The 21,438-nt window shown below is 41.5% G+C and overlaps 1 protein-coding gene across 1 annotated transcript in view; it reads left to right on the top strand.

Moving 5' to 3' along the window:
• Positions 1-14,486, top strand: part of lhx4 (LIM homeobox 4) — a 101,230-nt gene extending 86,744 nt beyond the window's left edge. Inside the window, exons 4-6 of the mRNA XM_067989761.1 lie at positions 6,658-6,815; positions 9,847-10,018; positions 14,095-14,486. Coding sequence (XP_067845862.1) covers positions 6,658-6,815; positions 9,847-10,018; positions 14,095-14,486 — 722 coding nt within the window. The remainder of the gene's footprint in view (positions 1-6,657; positions 6,816-9,846; positions 10,019-14,094) is intronic.
• The last annotated feature ends 6,952 nt before the right edge of the window (positions 14,487-21,438 follow it).

Genomic DNA, 21,438 nt, shown 5'->3' with positions numbered 1-21,438 from the left:
AGTTAAAATACAGATCAGCCATGATCTAATTGAATGGTGGAACAGGCTTGAGGGGCTGAACGGCCTACTCCTGCTCCTATGTACCTATGCTGCTCCAGGCCAATGGAGCATGTGTGAAAAATTCCCTGAGGCATCAGCGCTGCCCCTTTAAATGAACAGGGCTCCATTCAGGTCCTGCCAGCTGATTGCACAGTAGAGGTGGCGATGGTCAACGGAGGAGTCTGCAAACTCAGGCCATCTTGTCCTCTGGTTAAAGGGAGGTTGCCTTGAATTAGGCATCTCCTGCAGGGAATCAAAAAGAGAAAATTATAATTTTTTTTTAAGAATGAGGTTCTAGGAGCATAACGAAAGGAAGCTGCAGGTTTGTTAATTGTCCCAGTCATTATATTAAAAAAATGGTGATTCTCTGGCAGCTGCCCTGTTGCTGAAATCTTCAGATCTAATGTCTTTCACTGACCTAGAGTCCACTGATTGACTAATATTAATGAGATTAATGACAATTACTAATAACCTGTTGTACAGATAGTTATTAATAGGTCCCTGGAGCAAATGTTGTGCACTGAGTAATATCACAACACAAAATACAAATGTGCATTACATCACCTGAGCCAATCAATCAGCTAGGGACAAAGGCACGATTTATGGTTGCCGAGCAATCCTGCCTGTCAGCCGCATAATGAATTAACTCCTTCACTGCTGCCATGGAATGACACTGAGAAGCTAGGGCAGTAAGCTGGAGGAGCAGAGCACCTGCCCTTTGTAGAACCTGCCCAGTTTTCGTTCTGTTGAACTAAGAACTTATTGGAAATCTGGGCACATGCAACTCGCCATTCTCCAATCATTCATTTTAAATGGACGTAATATCAGTACATGAGCTTCTCGCCAGCCCAGCAAAGCTGGAGAATTTATTTACCCTTGTATCTTTTAATCTAATATTTTCACTAGGTGAACATAGACAAAGTTAAACTGCTTTCTGTAAACTGCCAACTGAAAGAAACATGTTTGTGTGTGCGTGTGTGCACAAGAATAAAAAGATGCCACTCCATCAGAAGATATCACACTGTCAAATTGCATCAGGAATTCACTCCTGGCTCTGAAAATATTTGATTGCTCCACTAATTGTTAAACTCCATTAATCAATTTAGGGATACTTTATCGATCAGTGAATGGCTTAATTTCCTCTCAGATGCAAATAGAGGCATAGGACCAAGATATTTGTGTTGGTTACCAAGTGTTAGCAGATGAAAAGCATTTACAGGTTATAGAAATAATTCATATGGCGCATTGGGCTGTCATTTGCCTTTACTTACAGATTATTGCATTTCCATTCAGGCAAGTGAAAGGTTAAATGTATACATGTCTTCAGCCTAATATCAGTGTCTGGATACAGCCAAGCCTTTCTCAGTATTGGACGCTTCACCTTGGGGTCCACTGGTAGACCCTCACAGTTTTTCTTTGTCCTGAAGGTCGATGAATTGCTTGGAGTCAAGTGTGACTTAAGAAGGCACATAGGAATTACTAGATGAAAAAAGACCAAGGTCCATCTAGTTTACCTTCTACCATCCTGGTAGACACATGATACAACGATAATGGAGTTGCTGACTAATCATAGCAATTAATCTCTATCAATTAGCCTACAACAGACCCAGACATGAGGATATAGCATAGGTCCAAAGACACCTGTTCCTACCAAGCCTGCTAACTTACCATATGTCATGTCTCAAATTATTCATGCACTGTATCCCAAAATATTATTTTCTGAAAGAAATCTATCCAATGTTCAATTGAAATCAATTTTAGCAGTTCTATAGCCACAAGCTGCATAAATTGGGCATCAATATGACCAGATTTCACTCACTGTTTTCTCAATTCACACAGTTCCACTGGTTGCTGCAATAAGGTAGGTAGGACCTCATGAGAGCAGTGTTGTGTACTTACGTGAAAAGCTCATAAAAGAGCTATTGTTATTCTGGTATCAGAAATGGTTTTAAAAGTATCAGTGAGAAATTAAACAATTGTAACAAGCTGAAGCAGGTTCAGAACCCAATGGTCAATTAGACACACAGACCACAACTTAATGGGACAGAATTTACTATGAGCGGCAAACAAACAGTGCCTGCCATTCGTTAGACTTGCCCTTGCCCATACATTCTCCATGAGCTTTTGCGCTGGAAGTTGCTGTAAGTTAGAGATCCAAACGGTGCAGTGCCCTCTACAGGGCATCTGGGACCTGTGTGAACAGGGCAAGAAACTGTGTATCTCCTTAACCAGTCAGATTGAAGAATCGTTAATGAGCAGTGCAGAGTCTGAACCAGGAAGTGTAAGTTAGAATAGTGAATTCAATGTCGAATCAGTTACAGTAAGTGAAATAAAGAGAGGGAAAGAAAGATTGGATTAAGAGAGAGAAAGAAAAGAGACAGAAATTTTATTTTTTAAAAATGTATAATTTTTTAAAAATCTCCAACAATTGAATGCTGAATGAATGAGACTCCACACTTGTAAAGGTTAATTTTCAGTGCCAGAGAGGTTGTTTGGCAGTAATCAAGACTTATCACACTATTAAAAAGGGTACTTAGACTGGAATGGACAAGCCCTAACTTTTGTGGCGAGTTTAGTCCGTATCTACGATGTCAGTACGGGAACGTCACATCGTTCAGTGTATTTGAATGGTGAGTCAGACGGCGAGATGCTGTTTTTGTGAAGCTGATGGAGGGACAGTGCATCTCAGACAGCAACTTCCAGATTTTCGCATTTAACTGTGCATTTGTGGTCGCCGGAGATTGCTGTGCAATTTGCGCATAAATAAAGGTGAGCGCTGTTAGCCTCACTGTTGACAGTAAATTCTGACCTAATGTTTAAAACAAGTGAGAGCATACAAACATAAGAAATAGGAGCAGGAGTAGGCCATCCGGCCCCTCAAGCCTGCTCCACCATTCAATCTGATCACGGTTGATCTTCTACCTCAATGCCATTTTCCTGCACTATCCCTTTGATGCCTTTAATATCTAGAAATCTATCGATCTCTGTTCTGAATGTACTCAATGACTGAGCCTCCACAGCCCTCTGGGGTAGAGAATTCCAAAGATTCACCACCCTCTGAGTGAAGAAATTTCTCCTCATTTCAGTCCTAAATGGCCTACCCCTTATTCTGAGACTGTGACCCCTGGTTCTAGACTCACCAGCCAGGGGAAACATCCTCCCTGCATCTACCCTGTCGAGCCCTGTAAGAATTTTGTATGTTTCAATGAGATCACCTCTCATTCTTCTAAACTCTAGAGAATACAGGCCAAGTCTACTCAATCTCTCCTCATACGACAATCCCAGGAATCAGTCTGGTGAACCTTCGTTGCACTCCCTCTATGGCAAGTATATCCTTTCTTAGGTAAGGAGACCAAAATTGTACACAATACTCCAGGTGCGGTCTCACCAAGGTCCTATATAATTGCAGTCAGACATCTTTACTCCTGTACTCAAATCCTCTTGTAATAAAGGCCAACATACCATTTGCCTTCCTAATTGCTTGCTGCACCTGCATGTTAGCTTTCAGTGACTCATGTACAAGGATACCCAGGTCCCTTTGAACATCAACATTTCCCAATCTCACCATTTGAAAAATACTCTGCATTTCTGTTTTTCCTACCAAAGTGGATAACTTCACATTTTCCAAATTATATTCCATCTGCCATGTTTTTGCCCACTCACTTAGCCTGTCTATATCCCCTTGAAACCTCTTTGCATCCTCCTCACAACTCATATTCCCACCTAGTTTAGTGTCATTAGCAAACTTGGAAATATTACATTTGGTCCCCTCATCCAAATCATTGATATAGATTGTGAATAGCTGGGGCCCAAGCACCGATCCCTGCGGTACCCAACTAGTCACAGTCTGCCAACCTGAAAAAGACCCGTTTATTCCTACTCTCTGTTTTCTATCTGTTAACCAATTCTCAATCCATGCCAGTATATTACCCCCAATTCCATGTGCTCTAACTTTGTTCACCAATCTCCTGTGTGGGACCTTATCAAAAGCCTTATTAAAATCCAAATACATCACATCCACTGGTTCCCCCTTATCGATTCTACTAGTTACATCCTCAAAGAACTCTAATAGGTTTGTCAAACATGATTTCCCTTTCGTAAATCCATGTTGACTCTGCCAAATCCTATTATTATTTTCTAAGTGTCCTGTTATCACATCCTTTATAATAGATTCTAGCATTTTCCCTACTACTGATGTGAGGTTTATTCACCCACGGCAGTTGTGTCTTTAAGTGCAGCAATGAACAAAACAGTAACAGGGGTTACTTTCCAGCATAAACTATCTCACTCTCAGCTCCCTCCTCTCCTCAACTAAACTTTTCTCCGCCTTTTATCTCTCCAGGCTGGGAGTCGTTCCTGATTAAAGGCAATTAAGATCAATGATTCCTTAAAGCTATACCACCTTACCTTGGTCATTCTGACATTTTATACAACTTCTTAAAGCTGTACCCCTATCACGGATACAGAGCTTTCAAAAGCCTATGGCTCACATATCATCCATCTCTCATTCTGCTACACAATGTATAACTATTCTCCCCTGCTGATGGATTATTATCTCTGTATAATTTTATTGTTTAGAATACAATTTGATTAGTAATTTTAGCCTGAACTATATGGTCTGTCAACATTCTGTTTTCCACCAATTTGGACAGATATGCAGAACACAGTGGGCAGGACATACTATTCCAGTGCATATCTCAACCTGCAGCTCCTATCCCAGATATCTCACACATAAGATCAAGTTTGGTTCATAGAAAGCAAAAGCAGGCCATTTGGGTGCGTTGCGAAGGACAGCCAGCACTTTTGGAACAGTAGCCCACCGTGTGTCAGTACCTTTAAGAAAGGAGAATTGCAAACTGGGAAAGAAAAAAATGTACATAAAGAAAACGAGACGTTTGTTGACAGAGAGCCAGATGGATACTCTCCACCCAATATAAAGGATAGTGGGTGTGAAACGGGTCTTCGCCAGTAGCACAAAACGGGCTCATGGTGAATTGGCAGCACATTTTACACCATACCTGATACTCTTTTCCATTGAAGTCAAAGACCAATTTCACCCTCAGTGTTTATTAGATCACTGCTGTTACAGTTTGGGCTTTCCCCCTGTCCCCCAACTCCTTTATTCATGTCCATGGTTAGATGACAGTTTCCATAAGCAGACTGAGTTTCTTATGAACCAAAATGTGTATCTTTAGCCTCTATGGTGAATGGGTTTGCATACCCAGGTTTAACAATTAGTCTCTAATCATTCACTGGAGAATGTTACATGATTTCCCGTCACCTCAGAAGATAGAAAATCACATGCCAGCAGACCAATGTGTCCAGGCTGAGCCATTTCTTCAGATTTATTTACAAAGAAACCACTGTACAGAAGCAAAAATATATAGCAGGATATCTAATGCAGTGCAATGATCAACCTTCAACAATATACCTGGGCTGGATTTTCCACCCATTGACTATGAGCTGGTCTCTCTGTTTAAAACCAAGAAAAGAATCTCTGAACTCCTTGCAGCTTTTTTCAGGAACTTCTTGAAAACACGGTCTTTGATGTTGATTTTACATGAGAATCATTAATTCATTGATGGAGTTTCTATTCCACAAGCATTGTAAAAGGTGGGTGGAACACAAGACTACAGACCACCAGAGAGCTTGTCAATTATAAAAGTGTTGGTTCTTTGATGTTAAAATTAAGCCCTTTGAAGATTTGTATTTATCAAACACACATCGCAGCAAACAATGTGTGAATGGCTCAGGAAAAAGGGGGTTGACCTACCATGGGGTTCTTCATCGTGTCGGCTGCAACTGCAATGGAAAGGCCATAGAAACCCTGGAAAAAAACAATGTAAATGCTGTTTATGCCATTTTCCGGTGGTTTCCACAGTTCTTCCATTGAAGTTATAGCAGACGAGTGGAAGATCTGCCACAGAAATTCATGATGTGGAGATGCCGGTGATGGACTGGGGTTGACAATTGTAAACAATTTTACAACACCAAGTTATAGTCCAACGATTTTATTTGAAATTTACAAGCTTTCGGAGGCTTCCTCCTTCCTCAGGTAAATTTACCTGAGGGAGGAGGAAGCCTCCGAAAGCTTGTAAATTTCAAATAAAATCATTGGACTATAACTTGGTGTTGTAAAATTGTTTACAGAAATTCATGGCCGTGTCTCTTGGTGTTCACACCTTGCCAATAAAAGAGAAAGTGACACCCTCCATCTGCCAAGTGATACACATTCACACATTTACACCAGTTCACAGGCATAAACATAACCTTATCTTAAAATGTTTTCCAGACAGAAGGCATTAGTATTATTTGACATATCAGTTGTAAGCTCCTTCGGCTGTGTGGCTGATATAGCGTATAAAATATCACTTCTTCAAAGGTTTGCAATTACATTAATTCAGGAGCAAAGCTTATTGGGGGTCAGAAACAGGCTCACCATCTACTGACAGCCATTGCACTTTTCCAAGGAAGTGTGTGGATACCATTATAAGCTGATGCAACACTAACATTATACATAATATATCTAATACAAAAACTTTACTTTTGTCACATTGGCTCTGTTGTACGTTTGTGTCTGTAATTTAAGATCTAGTAAGAACTTGTTGTCTAACACAGATGCTGATGCAGAGGCTGGAGCAAAGAGACCTCGAACTACAATTACAGCCAAGCAATTGGAAACACTGAAGAATGCATACAAAACATCTCCCAAACCAGCCCGCCATGTGAGGGAACAGCTCTCTTCAGAGACGGGTCTCGACATGCGGGTTGTGCAGGTAAAAAAAAAAAACTTTTCAGGGGTGTAGTTTTGCTCATTTTTATTTTATTAACTCTTTCAAGTCAGAAAATGCTACTTGTTATCATTCACCTCGTCCCCTAGTTCTTGGTTGAAGTGGCTTGTAAGCAAGTGCAGTGAGCAGTTTTGTCACAATGACAGCGAGTGGTGACATCCCAATGACAGTATTGTGATCGAACAATGCCACACGGTGAATCAGTTAACCCTTTCACTCCTAAGGGAAATGTTTGTTGTTTTCAAGGTGGAATGGGATAACGATGCAGGGCATTGAAAAATAGGCCATTATATTCCCACATCTTGATGGTTTGACTTATAGGGAGAGGTTGGATAGACTGAGACTTTTTTCCCTGGAGAGTAGGAGGTTTAGGGGTGATCTTATAGAAGTCTATAAAATAATGAGGGGCATAGATAAGGTAGATAGCCAAAATCTTTTCCCAAAGGTAGGGGAGTCTATAACGAGGGGGCATAGATTTAAGGTGAGAGGGGAGAGATACAAAATGGTTCAGAGGGGCAATTTTTTCACTCAAAGGGTGGTGAGTGTCTGGAACGAGCTGCCAGAGGCAGTAGCAGAGGCGGGTACAATTTTGTCTTTTAAAAAGCATTTGGACAGTTACATGGGTAAGATGGGTATAGAGGGATATGGGCCAAGTGCAGGCAATTGGGACTAGCTTAGTGGTATAAACTGGGCGACATGGACATGTTGGGCCGAAGGGCCTGTTTCCATGTTGTAAACTTCTATGATTCTATGATTCTATCTTTAATCCTTTATGAAAAATTACCCACATTCACTAAAAGATATTTGTTTAAATATTTCATCTTGTCTCATAAAAGGTGAGCAATATCATTCAGGTAAATTCAGAAACAACTATGTGACTTTGAACAAAACAGTTTAATAACCTCACACTTTGGTTGAATGCTTACAATTTAGGCACATCCAAAGACTAAATATCTGCGGTAGAAATTATTCAGTCTTGTAGCTGGTTCTAAACTAGAACAATGAGAAACACTCTATGGAGAGTATGTTGGGCCAAGTCTGGTACAGTTTTTGGGTGTCTTTGTAGAAAAAGTCACTCATTCTATATTACATAATTCACATTGTTTTTTCATCAATGTCACCTACTGTTGTACCCTACTGTGAATGCTGTTAGCTGTTATTAAGGCTCCATCCACAACACAGCTGCCATTTATGTATTTTACTAATATTCGCAATTTAAAATTGAGTTTTGTATATATTATATATATAACAGATGATGTGGGGATATTTTACGGTTATAATTCAATATCTGAGCTGATGAAGTTGGGGGGCGGGGAAGTGACACTATACTATCCTATCCTATGGCGTCATCAGAAGACCTCAATTCATTTACAGCCTTGGAACTCTCCTCAAATTAGCTATACGGAGTGAGCTCCTTGTTATAGAGGCAGAACTGTATATTGTTTCTCCATTATAAAGAATTGCTATTGCACCATTGCAAAATGTTATAGAGAGGGGCTGATGTGTTGTGTCCAAAATTGGACAATAGACTGGAAACAAGAATAACTGGGGAAAAAGCATGGGCTGCAGCAACCCCAATGGCTCAGTTGACAAAGGCATTGTCCAGTGCTGAACTCAGCCATTCAGAATGGAGGAGTCCCAGGCGTGATCTCTGGTCTGTGCTGAGTCATCTGATTGGAGTCTCCGTGATAATAGGGGTGACACAACTGAACTTGGCATTCCTGGGCTGTGGAGGGCAAATTCAGCCACAGTTTCCATAACTGATCGCTCTCCAAGGACATCAATTGCAATCCCTCCATTGTAAAACTCCTTGCCAAAACTCATTGCTCAGACCCCTGCATAAAGGGCAACCACTTTGGTGAGGTATTGAAAGATGTCCACGGGACCTTATTCCAGCATGAATCAGGATAGTAAAAGAGAAAATTGGGGAAAGAAAGAGCAAAAGAAAAAAGTCATACTTAAGTTAGAATTATGCATTTAAGTGTTATCAGGAATTAGAGGGCACAGTGGTCCTTCCCTTTGGTAATCCAATGTGTTAGGCCTGGCATTGTTAAAATACTGGCCCATGGCCATGATTCTCCTTATGGTAAGTTCTCCATCACAAGCAGACCATGAAGAAGATGATCAAAGCTGCAGTCGGGCTGCTTCCTTAAAGGAAAAGGAGAGTAAATTGGAGGGACAGCTAACCCAGTTCATCATAGGAGGCATAGGACTGTTCCACTGTCTTGGTCAGGTAGTGATGCATGGGCCATGGAGTCCTGGAAAAGGAAGCAGCCCTCAGTGATGTATCCAAACAGCAGTCATGGCCTCTTCTCTTTTAGCCCCTCACTCCTGCCATTTTTCCTCTTTTAACCCCTCACTCCTGCCGTTTTTCCTCTTTTAGCCCCTCACTCCTGCCGTTTTTCCTCTTTCAGCCCAGAGGCCAGGGTGATCTGAAAAGGCTGCAGCTTAGTGACTGATCCTACCACTATCATCCCCTCCTGAAATGAAGCACTTCATGGCCTGACTCAGAACTAGTGAAGCTACTAAAATGAAAACTGAATATGAAATGGCTGATTTCGGATTCAATTTACTTTCTGTCCTTTGATAGGGAGACATCAGTTGTTTAGGTTTTCAGTCAATTTTAATCATCAGCAAAACAAACCTCAGACTCGAGCTGAGATCCATATCCTGCACCATCAATATTCTGTGCAAGTTTCAAACTTTGATAAAGATGCTAACCCCAAATGAATGAGGATAATTGTCAACTAAGAATGCCTTTTTGAGTTTTACCATATAATTTTTAAATGCTGTTTTCACCCAATAAAAGAAAATAAGGATGCACAAGATTATTAGTTCACTACCTTATACTAGACTGACCATTGGAACCACATATTCATTAGGTTATAAAACAAAGTATAGTTAGTTATAGGTTTCATATATATGGACCACACTTACTTTGTCCAACATAATGCTAAAATTCTGTAGGTAATATTCAGCGGGTAATTTTAAATGAAAATCCTTAAACTTCTTTCAGGTTTGGTTCCAGAACAGAAGAGCCAAGGAGAAGCGCTTGAAGAAGGACGCTGGCAGGCACAGATGGGGACAGTATTACAAGAATGTGAAGAGAAGCCGTGCAGGGGCAAAGAACGGGAAAGAAAGCTCAGTGGAGGAGGGAGGTCTCAGCGACAGTGAGCTGAGTTTCAGAGGTGAGTCACCGCAATGAGGTCAGTGTATTTTAATTGTTTTGTATCCTTTTTGGGATTCCACCATACCAGCCCTCATGACTCGGAGCCATGTGGTTGTTTGGGGATCAGGGCTATCCCCTGCAGTCATGGGTAATGACTCCAGTAAGGCTTTTGCAGACACATTGGGAATAACAGATACAATGAGGTCCATACCACTATAAGAAATGTCAATGAGTAGACTATAGGAATTCTCAAGTCCTATTTTAGGTGCCTGGATAAATCTAGTGGTGCCCTGCAATATAGCCCAGGAAGAGTCTCAAGAGTCATGGACTCACCACCTGACTCCCCAAAGCCTCTCTACCATCTACAAGATACAAGTCGGGAGTGTGATGGAATACCCTCCACTTGCCTGGATGGGTGTAGCTGCAACAACTCTCAAGAAGCTCAACACCATCCAGGACAAAGCAGTTCGCTTGATCGGCACCCCATTTACCACCTTAAACATCCACCTCTTCCACCATCGGCGTAGTGTGGCTGCAGTGTGTACTATCTATAGGATGCATTGCAGCAACTTGCCAAGGCGTCTTTGGCAGCACCTCCCAAACCCGACATCTCTAACCACCTAGAAGGACAAGGGCAGCAAGTGCATGGGGACACCATGTTAAAACTAGATAGCCATGTGGTGAAGGAAATAATATTAGAGCCTGGTCTTTAGTTGCTTCCAAGCCTTTATTCACAGAGTTTCATCTTGTGCACCCGAGCTAAGCTCTCCTATAAAAAGGATCCAAGATAGTCCCCAATCGATACTCACCACCTGAATACAATTAACCCCAATTGATACAAATCATACAATTAACACACCATTACCTCCAAGTTCCTCTCCAAGTCACACACCATCCTGACTTGGACATATATTGCCTTTCCTTCATCTTCGCTGGGTCAGAATCCTGGTTTTCCCTGGTTGGTGTCGAGCTTCTTGAGTGTTGTTGGAGCTGCACCCATCCAGAATCTATAGCACTCCTAGTTATGTTCTAAAATAATGCACTTTTTCTTTCAATGGTTTAATGGCACTGTGTATTACATAATAATGCCACCTATTTTTTACAATAGTAAAACATCCTTGCATTTATTGTATAGTAATACACTGTTTATTACACTACATACTTTGTTACACAGTCATAACACTCCTGTAAGTACTAAATGGTAATACACAGAGATGTACAGAGCTGTAACAGGAAATAAGGGGGGCTTGTAAAAAAGGTAATGCAATAATCATGGGCGATTTTAACTTTCACATAGATTGAACAAATCAAATTGGCAAAAATAGCCCTGAGGAGGAGTTCATAGAGTGTATTAGGGACTGTTTCTTAGACCAATACATCGGGGAACCAACCAGGGAACAGGCCATTTTGGATCTGGTAATGGGTAACGAAACAGGATTAATTAATGATCTCAAAGTAAAGGATCCCTTGGGAAGCAGTGATCATAACAGGATAGAATTTCACATCCAGTTTGAGAGCGAGGATCTTGGGTCTGAAACTACTGTATTAAACTTAAATAAGGGCAATTATAAAGGAATGAGGGCAGAATTGGCTAAAGTGCACTGGGTAAACAGATTAGATGGTATGATGGTGGATAAGCAGTGGCAAACATCTCAAAAGATATTTTGTGACTCACAACAAAAATATATCCCTGTGAGGAGGAAAGACTCCACAAAAAGGGTGAACCAACCATGGCTAACTAAGGCAGTCAAGGATGGTATCAGGTTAAAAGAAAAAGCATACACATGGCAAAGATTACTGGTAAGCCCAAAGATTGGGAAAACTTTAAATACCAGCAAAAGATGACGACAAGAATAATAAAGAGGGAGAAAATAAATTATGAGAGTAAACTAGCAAGAAATATAAAAACTGACAGTAAAAGCTTCTACAAGTATATAAAAAGGAAGAGGGTAGCTGAAGTAAACATTGGTCCCTTAGAGGATGAGACTGGGGAAATAATAATGGAAAACAAGGAAATGGCAGAGGAATTGAACAGATTTTTGTATCTGTCTTCACAGTAGAAGACACTAATAATATACCAATAATAGTAGAAAATCAAGGGGCAAAAGGGAGGGAGGAACTAAAAGCAATCACTATCAGTAGAGAAAAAGTACTAGGTAAAGTAATGGGTCCAAAGGCTGACAAGTCCCCTGGAGCTGATGACTTGCATCCGAGGGTCTTAAAGGAAGTGACTACAGAGATAGTGGATGCATTGGTTGTAATTTTCCAGAATTCACTAGATTCTGGAAAGGTCCCAGCAGATTGGAAAACCGCAAACGTAACACCCCTATTCAAGAAGGGAGTGAGACAGAAAGCAGGTAACTATAGACCAGTTAGCCTAACATCTGTCAGTGGGAAAATGCTGGAATCCATTATAAAGGAAGTAGTAACAGGACATTTGGAGACTCCTAATACAATCAAGGAGAGTCAACATGGTTTTATGAAGGGGAAATCGTGTCTGACAAATTTATTAGAGTTCTTTGAGGAAGTAACGGGCAGGGTGGATAAAGGGGAATCAATGGATGCAGTATATTTGGATTTCCAAAAGGCATTCGATAAGTTGCCACATAAAAGATTACTGCACAAGATAAGAGCTCTTGGTGTTGGGGGTAATATACTGGCATGGATAGAGGATTGGCTAACTAACAGAAAACAAAGAGTCGGGATAAAAGAGTCATTTTCAAAATGGCAATCTGTAACTAGTGGGGTGCAGCAGGCTCAGTGCTGGGGCCTCAACTATTTACAATATATATCAATGACTTGGATGAAGGAACAGAGCGTCTTGTGGCCAAATTTGCTGATGATACAAAGATAGGTGGAAAAGCAAGTTGCGATGAGGACACAAAGTGTCTGTAAAGGGATATTGCCAGGTTAAATGAATAGGCAAAAATTTGGCAGATGGAATATAATGTGGGAAAATGTGAAGTCATCCACTTTGGGAGGAAAAATAAAAAAGCAAAATATTATTTGAATGGAGAAATATACAAAATGCTGCGGTACAGAGGGATCTGGGTGTCCTCGTACATGAAACACAAAAAGTCAACATACAGGTGCAGCAGGTAATCTGGAAGGCAAACAGAATATTGGCCTTTATTTCTAGGGGTATGGAGTATAAAAGCAGGGAAGTCATGCTACAACTATACAGGGTGCTGGTGAGACCACACCTGGAGAACTGCGTACAGTTCTGGTGCCCTTATTTAAGGAAGGACATACTTGCATTGAAGGCAGTTCAGAGAAGATTCACTAGGTTGATTCCAGGTATGAAAGGGTTGTCTTATGAGGAAAGATTGAACAGGTTGGGTCTATACTCATTGGAGTTTAGAAGAATGAGAGGAGATCTCATTGAAACATATAAGATTCCGAGGGGACTCGATATTGTGGATGCTGAGAGGATGTTACCCCTCATGGGGGAATCTAAAACTAGGGGGCATAGTCTCAGAATAAGGGGTCGCTCATTTAAGACGGAAACGAGGAGGAATTTCTTCTCCCAGAGGGTCGTGAATCTTTGGAATCCTTTACCCCAAAAAGCTGTGGAGGCTGAGTCATTGAATACATTCAAGACTGAGTTAGACAAATTTTTGCTCAGCAAGGGAGTCAAAGGATATGGGGAAAAGGCAGGAAAGTGGAGTTGTGGTAAAAATCAGATCAGTCATGATCTCATTGAATGGCGGAGCAGGCTCGAGGGGCTGAATGGCCTACTCCTGCTCCTATCTCTTATAGTCTTAAGGTCTAACACGTCTGTTTGTACTACAGTATTTGTAGCTTTCTTTTAATATAATACGTTGTGGTACATAACCTTTAAATAACAATTGAGCTATAACCCTCATTTACACTAGGTAATATATTGTGTATACTTCTTTATATTTTATGTAATGTACATGGTTATCATATATAATATTTTTGAACATATAATAAAAGGATATGTAATTACAGTGACAACCTTCATCAGTTAATCTCTTTTCACCACATGCTACAAGATTCCCTTCTGAGGTAGGCTTTATCGCATGTTCGTTGTTGGCCAACATCACTAATTATTTTCTTTGCCATGTGTTCCAGATGATCAGATACTCTCTGAACTCAGCCACACTAATGGAATTTACAGCGGTGTAAGTGACATGACTGGCAGACAGCTACTGAATGGAGGCTTCACCGTGGATGGCACAGGACAGCAGTACCACGACCTGAGAGCTAGTAGCCCCTACGGAATCCCTCAGTCTCCATCATCTATAGCCTCTGCCCCTGCACACACGCCCTTAATGAACAGCCTCGGCTATATTGACAATAACTTGGGGATTGTAGCACAAGGAGGACAGGGAATGAGCCATGCCCTGAGAATGATGATAGGAGGGCCTACTTCTGATATCTCCACAGGTAGCAGTGCCGGTTACCCAGACTTTCCAACAAGTCCTGCCTCATGGCTTGATGACATGGACCACCCTCAGTTTTAACATACCACACTACTAGTCTGAGATCTAATGGAGACGTCTAGAAGAGGACTAGCAGCCTCAGTCTGCAGGACTTTTGAAGACAAGCAATGTATGTGTTTACAGCTTTGGTTTCCTCACTCTGTGGAAGTGAATCCAGCTCAAATACAGCACACAGATCTATGGACCAAACTACTGGTCTGGGACAAGCACCCACCTAGATGGACCTTCCTGCTGAACTAATGCTTGCGAGTGAGGGCAAAAGTATGCAAGTTGGTGGCATTTTGTTGACTGAAATGTCAAAAGTGATGGAAACATGTAAGTGGGCCGAGGAGGTGGCAATTGTGTTCTTACCCTGATCGTAAAGAGATAACAGACCTTGAGATGGCCTTACTGTAGGCTGTATTTTACTATAATTTAAAATTCAAATCTATAAGCAAAGTGACCAGTGGTACAGTTGGCTGAGACAGTCACTATAAAATAAGCATTAGATGCAAAAGGTCTGTCACACAACTCTGTTTTGCTTCAAAAATATATTTATTTTACAGATGATACGGGATGCAACCCAAGGGCAGAGTACCCGCATAACTGTTATTAGATTTAGATAGAACGTGTAGTGTCCAGGGTCCCTAGATGCAGATGCATTGTGTGTGGGGATTGACAAGGAGATGAGAAGAATTCTAACCTTGCTACTCTCTGTGTGCATCTTCAGGTTCGTATCTCCTTACTATGTCTTTCATTCATCATAGGAACAAGAGTAGGCCATTCAGCCCCTCAAGCCTGTTCCACCATTCAATTAGATCTGTATCTTAACTCTATACACCCGCCTTAGTTCCATAACCCTTAATACCCCTGCCTAACAAGGGTATTAAGGGGATCCGGTTCTGCTCCAATATCAAGCTTAAAAGGAATTATGTGGCCAATGAAGCACAGTTAGTGTGTAAATCACAGCTGAAACACACCAGGGCACCATATTTGTGCAGCAGGCAGGAGGTAGCTAGTGTACTCTGCAATTCTCCCACTGATCTTTTGAGATTTGGGGACTCTTAATTGTCAGGCAGGTAAATTCAAATGGCTGTGCGCAGAAATCCCAGTTGGTTTTGGCAGCAAATCCTTAGCAGTTTCCACACGCAGAAGGAACCCTAAATTAACAAACACCTGCGGCTGGCTGGTGGAGATTCAAAAGGTCTTAACCCATTGCTGTGCAGCTGCTCCAAGCCTCCCTGTTGCCTCCAAGCTCCAAAAAGCCACTTACTTCAATCTGTATAGCTAAACTGTACAGCGCTGGTCTTACAAGTGCATCTTCAGCATTGATGGGTTGGGTTTGAATCTAGTTGAAATGTCGGACAGCTTCTCACTCCTTTTTGCTCTCTTGCATATATAATTTGTTTCTTCTCTGGTATAAAGAAAGCTTTGTAAAATACTGTACTTTACTGTACTTGATTTATATCCTCCAAATATAGATGGCACCGTTGGAAAAATTTTCCCCTCTGTTTGTTCCATTTTGGGCCGTCAAGATGGGCAGTGCAGCTGAATGCCATCTACACTCCACGCAAAATGGAGATCTTCCTTATTGCACTAGTTATTACAGATATGGCACAGCCTTAAGACTTTCTTTTTGGGACATTTTTTTGTCATTTTCACTGCAAGAAAAAATGTCATAGCACTAAGATAATGGGGCAATCCTTTCCTTGCTCTGATGCAGCTAGTAGCGAATGCTTGTGCGACCATAGGTGATATGGATAGGAAGGTGAAAGGCCAGTTACCCATGTATTATGGTTAAATCCTGATCAATATAAACCAGTTTGCTATGAAATGCTATGCTTTGGATCAGGAATTTTATTAGTTCCTGTTTTTGAAAAAAAGCCAGTTGGCAAATCTTAGACCCACATCCCATTTAATCATTAATCCAGCAATTCACTTGAAGCAAAAGAAACATAAAGCAGTTTAGTTAAAACATATAGCAATTAGACTCCTCAGCTGTGCTATCACTGTAGGAAAATGTGGCACTGTGTTTAGCATAAAAGGCGGATAATTGATGACCATTTAACGATTTTGCATTTAAATATGCTGTAGTGAGGAAGTCTATGCATGGGGAGCAAATGGGAAGTAGTTTGATGCACAGGAACATACTGTATGTCATAAGAAAATGATGAGAGATTAGTGTACAAAATTATGAGGGGCACAGATAGGATGGATACTAAGGAGCTTTTTCCCTTCGTTGAGGGTTCTATAACAAGGGGACATAGATTCAAGGTAAAAGGCGGGAGGTTTAGAGGGGATTTGAGAAAGAACTTTTTCACCCAGAGGGTGGTTGGAGTCTGGAACTCACTGTCTGAAAGGGTTGTGGAGGCAGGAACCCTCACAACATTCAAGAAGCATTTGGATGAGCACTTGAAATGCCATAGCATACAAGGCTACGGACCAAATGCTGGAATATGGGATTAGAGTAGACAGGGCTGATGGCCGGCGCGGACACGATGGGCCGAAGGGCCTCTATCCGTGCTGTATAACTCTATGACTCTATGACTCTATCCCTGGAGTTTTACACAGCGAGGGTGAATGGAAAGTAATTTGGTCCACTGGAATTCTACATGGTGGAAGTTAATGTGAAGTGGTCTGGCCTCTTAAAATGTTATACAAGGGAGTGAATAGGAATTGGTGTAATAGATTGGAAGTCTATACAGTGGCAGTCAATAGTGTTTAAAGTGGGCTAGATGTCCTGGAATGTGATTCCTGCTCTGAAGCAAAAGCAGCCTTGTAGTCCATGCCATCTTCTCCTCCTACTTTAACTCCTGGAAATGAATGGAAAGTTCTTTGGTTCATTGAAATTCTGTCCAGTGGCAATGAATGAGGAGTGGTCTTTTCTATTGGAATCGTATGCAATGGTAATGAATGGGAAGTGATTCTGGCCTATTGCAGTTCTACATGATTGGAGCCCATTGAAATTCTATGCTTGGATCACAGTTATACTGGCACGAGGTGTGCAGAGCTGACTGCAGCAAGATTCTACTCATCTAAGACCATTCTGAGCACATAGCATGGCTTGTCCTTAGAGCCATTCACTGTTCTGAGGTAACGGTGATATGTTGATGATGGACGATGACAGAGAGAAACAAGAAACAAATCTACAATATCTGTGAGCAAAATGTGTCTTCTATCTGGATTTTACCTGACTGGTGAAACACTGGCCTGTAAGTAGCCGGTTTCTTATCTATTGTTGACCGAATTTATTGCCTAACTTTCAGGGCATGTTTCATATTAACCAGACAAGCCAAATGGAGCCAAGGTAGAAACACAAGCTTTCTGAGCTGCCTGCTCATACCCACCTGCTGGGTAATAAATCCCAAATGTAACAGTAATTATCAGTACAATGAAGGGAAGTACAAATCATGGATGCTGGCATTACCAGCAATGATCAGTAATAAGACCAGGATCAAAGTCACTCAAGGGGAACTTGCCCGATCTAAGGTTAACATTGAATTTCCTATGAGTGAGGCCTTTGTCCGCCCGGCTGAAAGGTTGTTGCTGTTGCTGTCGTTCCCTTCCATTCATTCCTTGGCATACCCGCACCTTTCCGTCCCATTCTGGCTATGAACTTGTACCCTGGTTATAACGCAGTTGGTTTCTGTGAGATTAATACTGATTAGTTTTAGAAGCTCGCTTCTTGAGCTCTAATCATTATACCGGAAGCTTGATAACTGTTTCACTGGGATAGGTTACGCACAGTCAACATGTCTATAGAATCCATGTGAAAAATTCTCAACATGAAATGCCTCAGTCTGTTTAACCCTTCAACTGAAGCTAAATTGAAAAATAAAACTCCAAGCAATTTACTGTTAGCAAAATTAACAGATTAATGAGGGGTTAATTTGCAAAAATTTAGACTTTTTACATATTCTGCTACCTCTGGCAGAATACTTGTTTATTTTGAGTGGGCTTAATAATGCCTGTGTTAAAATAGTGCAGAGAGTAAGTGGATATAAGTGCATTAAGCGTTCATAGAGAAACAGTGATCGGAAAAAACACCCCTTCATTTGTTTCTATATTAGAATATGTGAGTATGAATTTGAATGGAAATGAGGAACTGGTTTCTAATTAGTCAAAAGTTCTTTAGCTGTTCAGCTCAAAGTCTTCAGTGATTCCATGGCCAGATAAAAATAGATGCACGATTTGAGACCCAACCAGCCAACCAACAGTATAGGTGTATGATTTATTTTTTATGTTTTATTTAGATTAAATGAACAAACAGCAGAATTATTGCACTGGTGCAGAATTATCTTTATATTGTTGTTTTGTGTGGCTGTTGAATTGTCTGATGTTCCATCCTGTTTTATTATACCCAGCTTGAAACAGACTTACACTAAAGTCTAGAAATTGGACATGGGCCCAAAACGGGCCGTAAGTCAGCAGAGCAATCGCTCAGCGTGCTGTTTGTTCCAAATTCGCCACCGGGCCTCACCTGATTGGCATCCGCAGCTCGCTGGTTTGGGAGTCCTGAGATGGGGGGACAGTGGGTGGGGTGTGGAGGGGGAGGAGCGCAAAAGGAAAACTTACCTCTTCATTGGTAGTCTCCAGTGGTCCCTATAAAGACTGCTGGTTAGGCCGCCATAGAGCATGGTGCGTGCTCTGCTCAGTTCTTGCCCAATTTGACATCGGGGTCCTGAAACAGGCGTTAGGCCCTGGATTAGCATATTCAAGGGGCCTGCCTCCTGATTTAGGTGGGCTACCCACTCACTCAGAAGTTTTGGGGGGAGGTGATCGGATCCAGGAATTCGCCATCCGAAATTGGTCTCCCGAACGTTGATTTTGTGGTCCAGATATTTAATAGAGTCAATAGAGGGCAACATGTTAGCACAGCAGATAGAACACCAGCTCATTACTACATGGTAGGGCATGGCCCTCACCAGTCCTACGAGTGGGGAGTTATCAAATGGATGTAGAACCATTCGCCACATGGACTGCAGCGGTTCAAGAAGGCGGCTCACCACCACCTTCTCAAGGGCAATTAGGGATGGGCAATAAATGCTGGCCTTGCCAGCGACGCCCACGTCCCATGAACGAATTTTTTAAAAATCCAGGCCACTCATTGATTGGTGGCCATTTTAAGAGTTGCACTGCTTCAGATCTAGATTACCTCTTGACTGAGTACGGTCCATATCATAGGCTGGAGAGGAGAAATGCAGGACAGATAATGCTTTTGAGTGGGGGATCTCACCCTTAAAACAAAATATAAGTTGATGGTTTGAACTACAGTTTGGAAAGCTGTAGCCCAAGAGATTGCCTCATTTGTTAATGGGATGAGATACAGGAAAGCCATGGGAAAAATGCTCCTTTCAAACATCTCAAATTGAGGAGGTTTTCGCAATACGCTTAATAAATGCACAAACCTACTTTAAAGCTACAAGATAACTTAAAATATGTAATTCTATGAATATCTCTTCTCACTGTTTTCTTTCCTTCCACTCACTATGCAACTCCATTCACCCCTCCCCCCTTAGTCATGGTGACAAGTAAATGGCCCAGATACCGTTTGGTGAACCTTGATGGCACTTGTTGCCCCTTTAAAGCTGCAAAGCTTTGTTTTGGTGAGGCATCTGACTTGAGTGTTACTGCTCAAAATAGACCCATTCACCCCCACTCTGCCCAGTGCATCTCACATTCAGCTGGCAGATCTAAGTGTTGGACAGCACTAGGCTGAATCTTGCAACCACTTCCAACTGAAACAAAATGAAAATCGCCTCAAACAAAAAAAAACTATCTGATTATCAAAATTCCTCGTTTCCTAACTGCTCGTAATAGAGATGTGACGACCGACCGTCTATTTAACAGAGGCAACAAAACCAAAATGAGTTCTTAATTGACACACTGACCAGTAGCACAGCAATACATTTTGCATGGGAGGGAAGGTCTAACCTGATGACTCATGTCCCATTGGAATACATCTCCTGTTGGATGATCATACAGCAGCTCTGACAGAGATTGAGGCGATATCTACAGCCGTTATCTTATCAGCTACATGGCTGAAGCAGAAAGTTTTGGCAAAGGGCTGGCCTTATAAACAGGAAGAAAAATAAAACTTTATCATCAATAATGTGCCACTCAATCATCCTCAAAGCAGGTCATGTACAAAATCATGTAGCTGGTGGTGCAGCCATATTAGGGGGTGCTGATCCACTGAATCCCGGAGTGACAGACTTGGGGAGATGCCAAGGAGAGCCTAGATAGCTTTTCACAGAAGGAGAAGGGAAATTAAAGGAAGAAGCTTCCCTGGACCACTCCTTTGAGCCAGTTTGGTTTTGCGAGGCACTGGCAGAGACCTGGAAGCAGGTTTCCCACAGGGAAACCAGGGGCAGGAGGAAGCTGGTGTGGGACAATTAGAGAGTAGCTCACCCTCAGACTAAAGGATGTATACACAGTTCCTGAAGAAAGGTGTATTTCTAATAACCAAATCTAAAACTAATGCAGGCAAACAAATAAATTGGGAACAAAATATAGGAAAATACTTAATGTATAATGAGCTTTTATGTTTATTTGACCTTCTAAGGAGAAGTGTATTTTCCTAGAATTCTACAGCCCAGAAAGAGGCAATTCGGCCCATCATACCTGTGCCGGCTCTTTGAAAGAGCTCTCCAATTAGTTCCACTCCCCTGCTTTTTCCTCATAGACCTGCAATTTTTTCTCCTTCAAGTATTTATCCAATTCCCTTTTAGAAGTTACTATTGAATTTGCTTCCACCACCCTTTCAGGCAGTGTATTCCAGTATTCTATGGATAGGATTCTGTCAAAAGCTTTGGCAGTAATTGAGAATGAGCACCTCATTGCCTACATTACAATCACTGCACTTTACTGTATGTGAAGTGTGTTGAGATGTTTTGGAGAGACCTATAAGGTGCAATGTCAATGCAAGTTCTTTTGTATTTTCATCACATCACTGTTGGGAAACCCAATTGTACCCAAGAATCTATATGCACCA

This window comes from Heptranchias perlo, chromosome 9 (genome assembly GCF_035084215.1).
Source record: "Heptranchias perlo isolate sHepPer1 chromosome 9, sHepPer1.hap1, whole genome shotgun sequence".
NCBI classification, from domain to species: Eukaryota; Metazoa; Chordata; class Chondrichthyes; order Hexanchiformes; family Hexanchidae; genus Heptranchias; species Heptranchias perlo.
The sequence above is the reverse complement of the archived record's forward strand: the minus strand, read 5'-3'. Positions and strand labels throughout refer to the sequence as shown.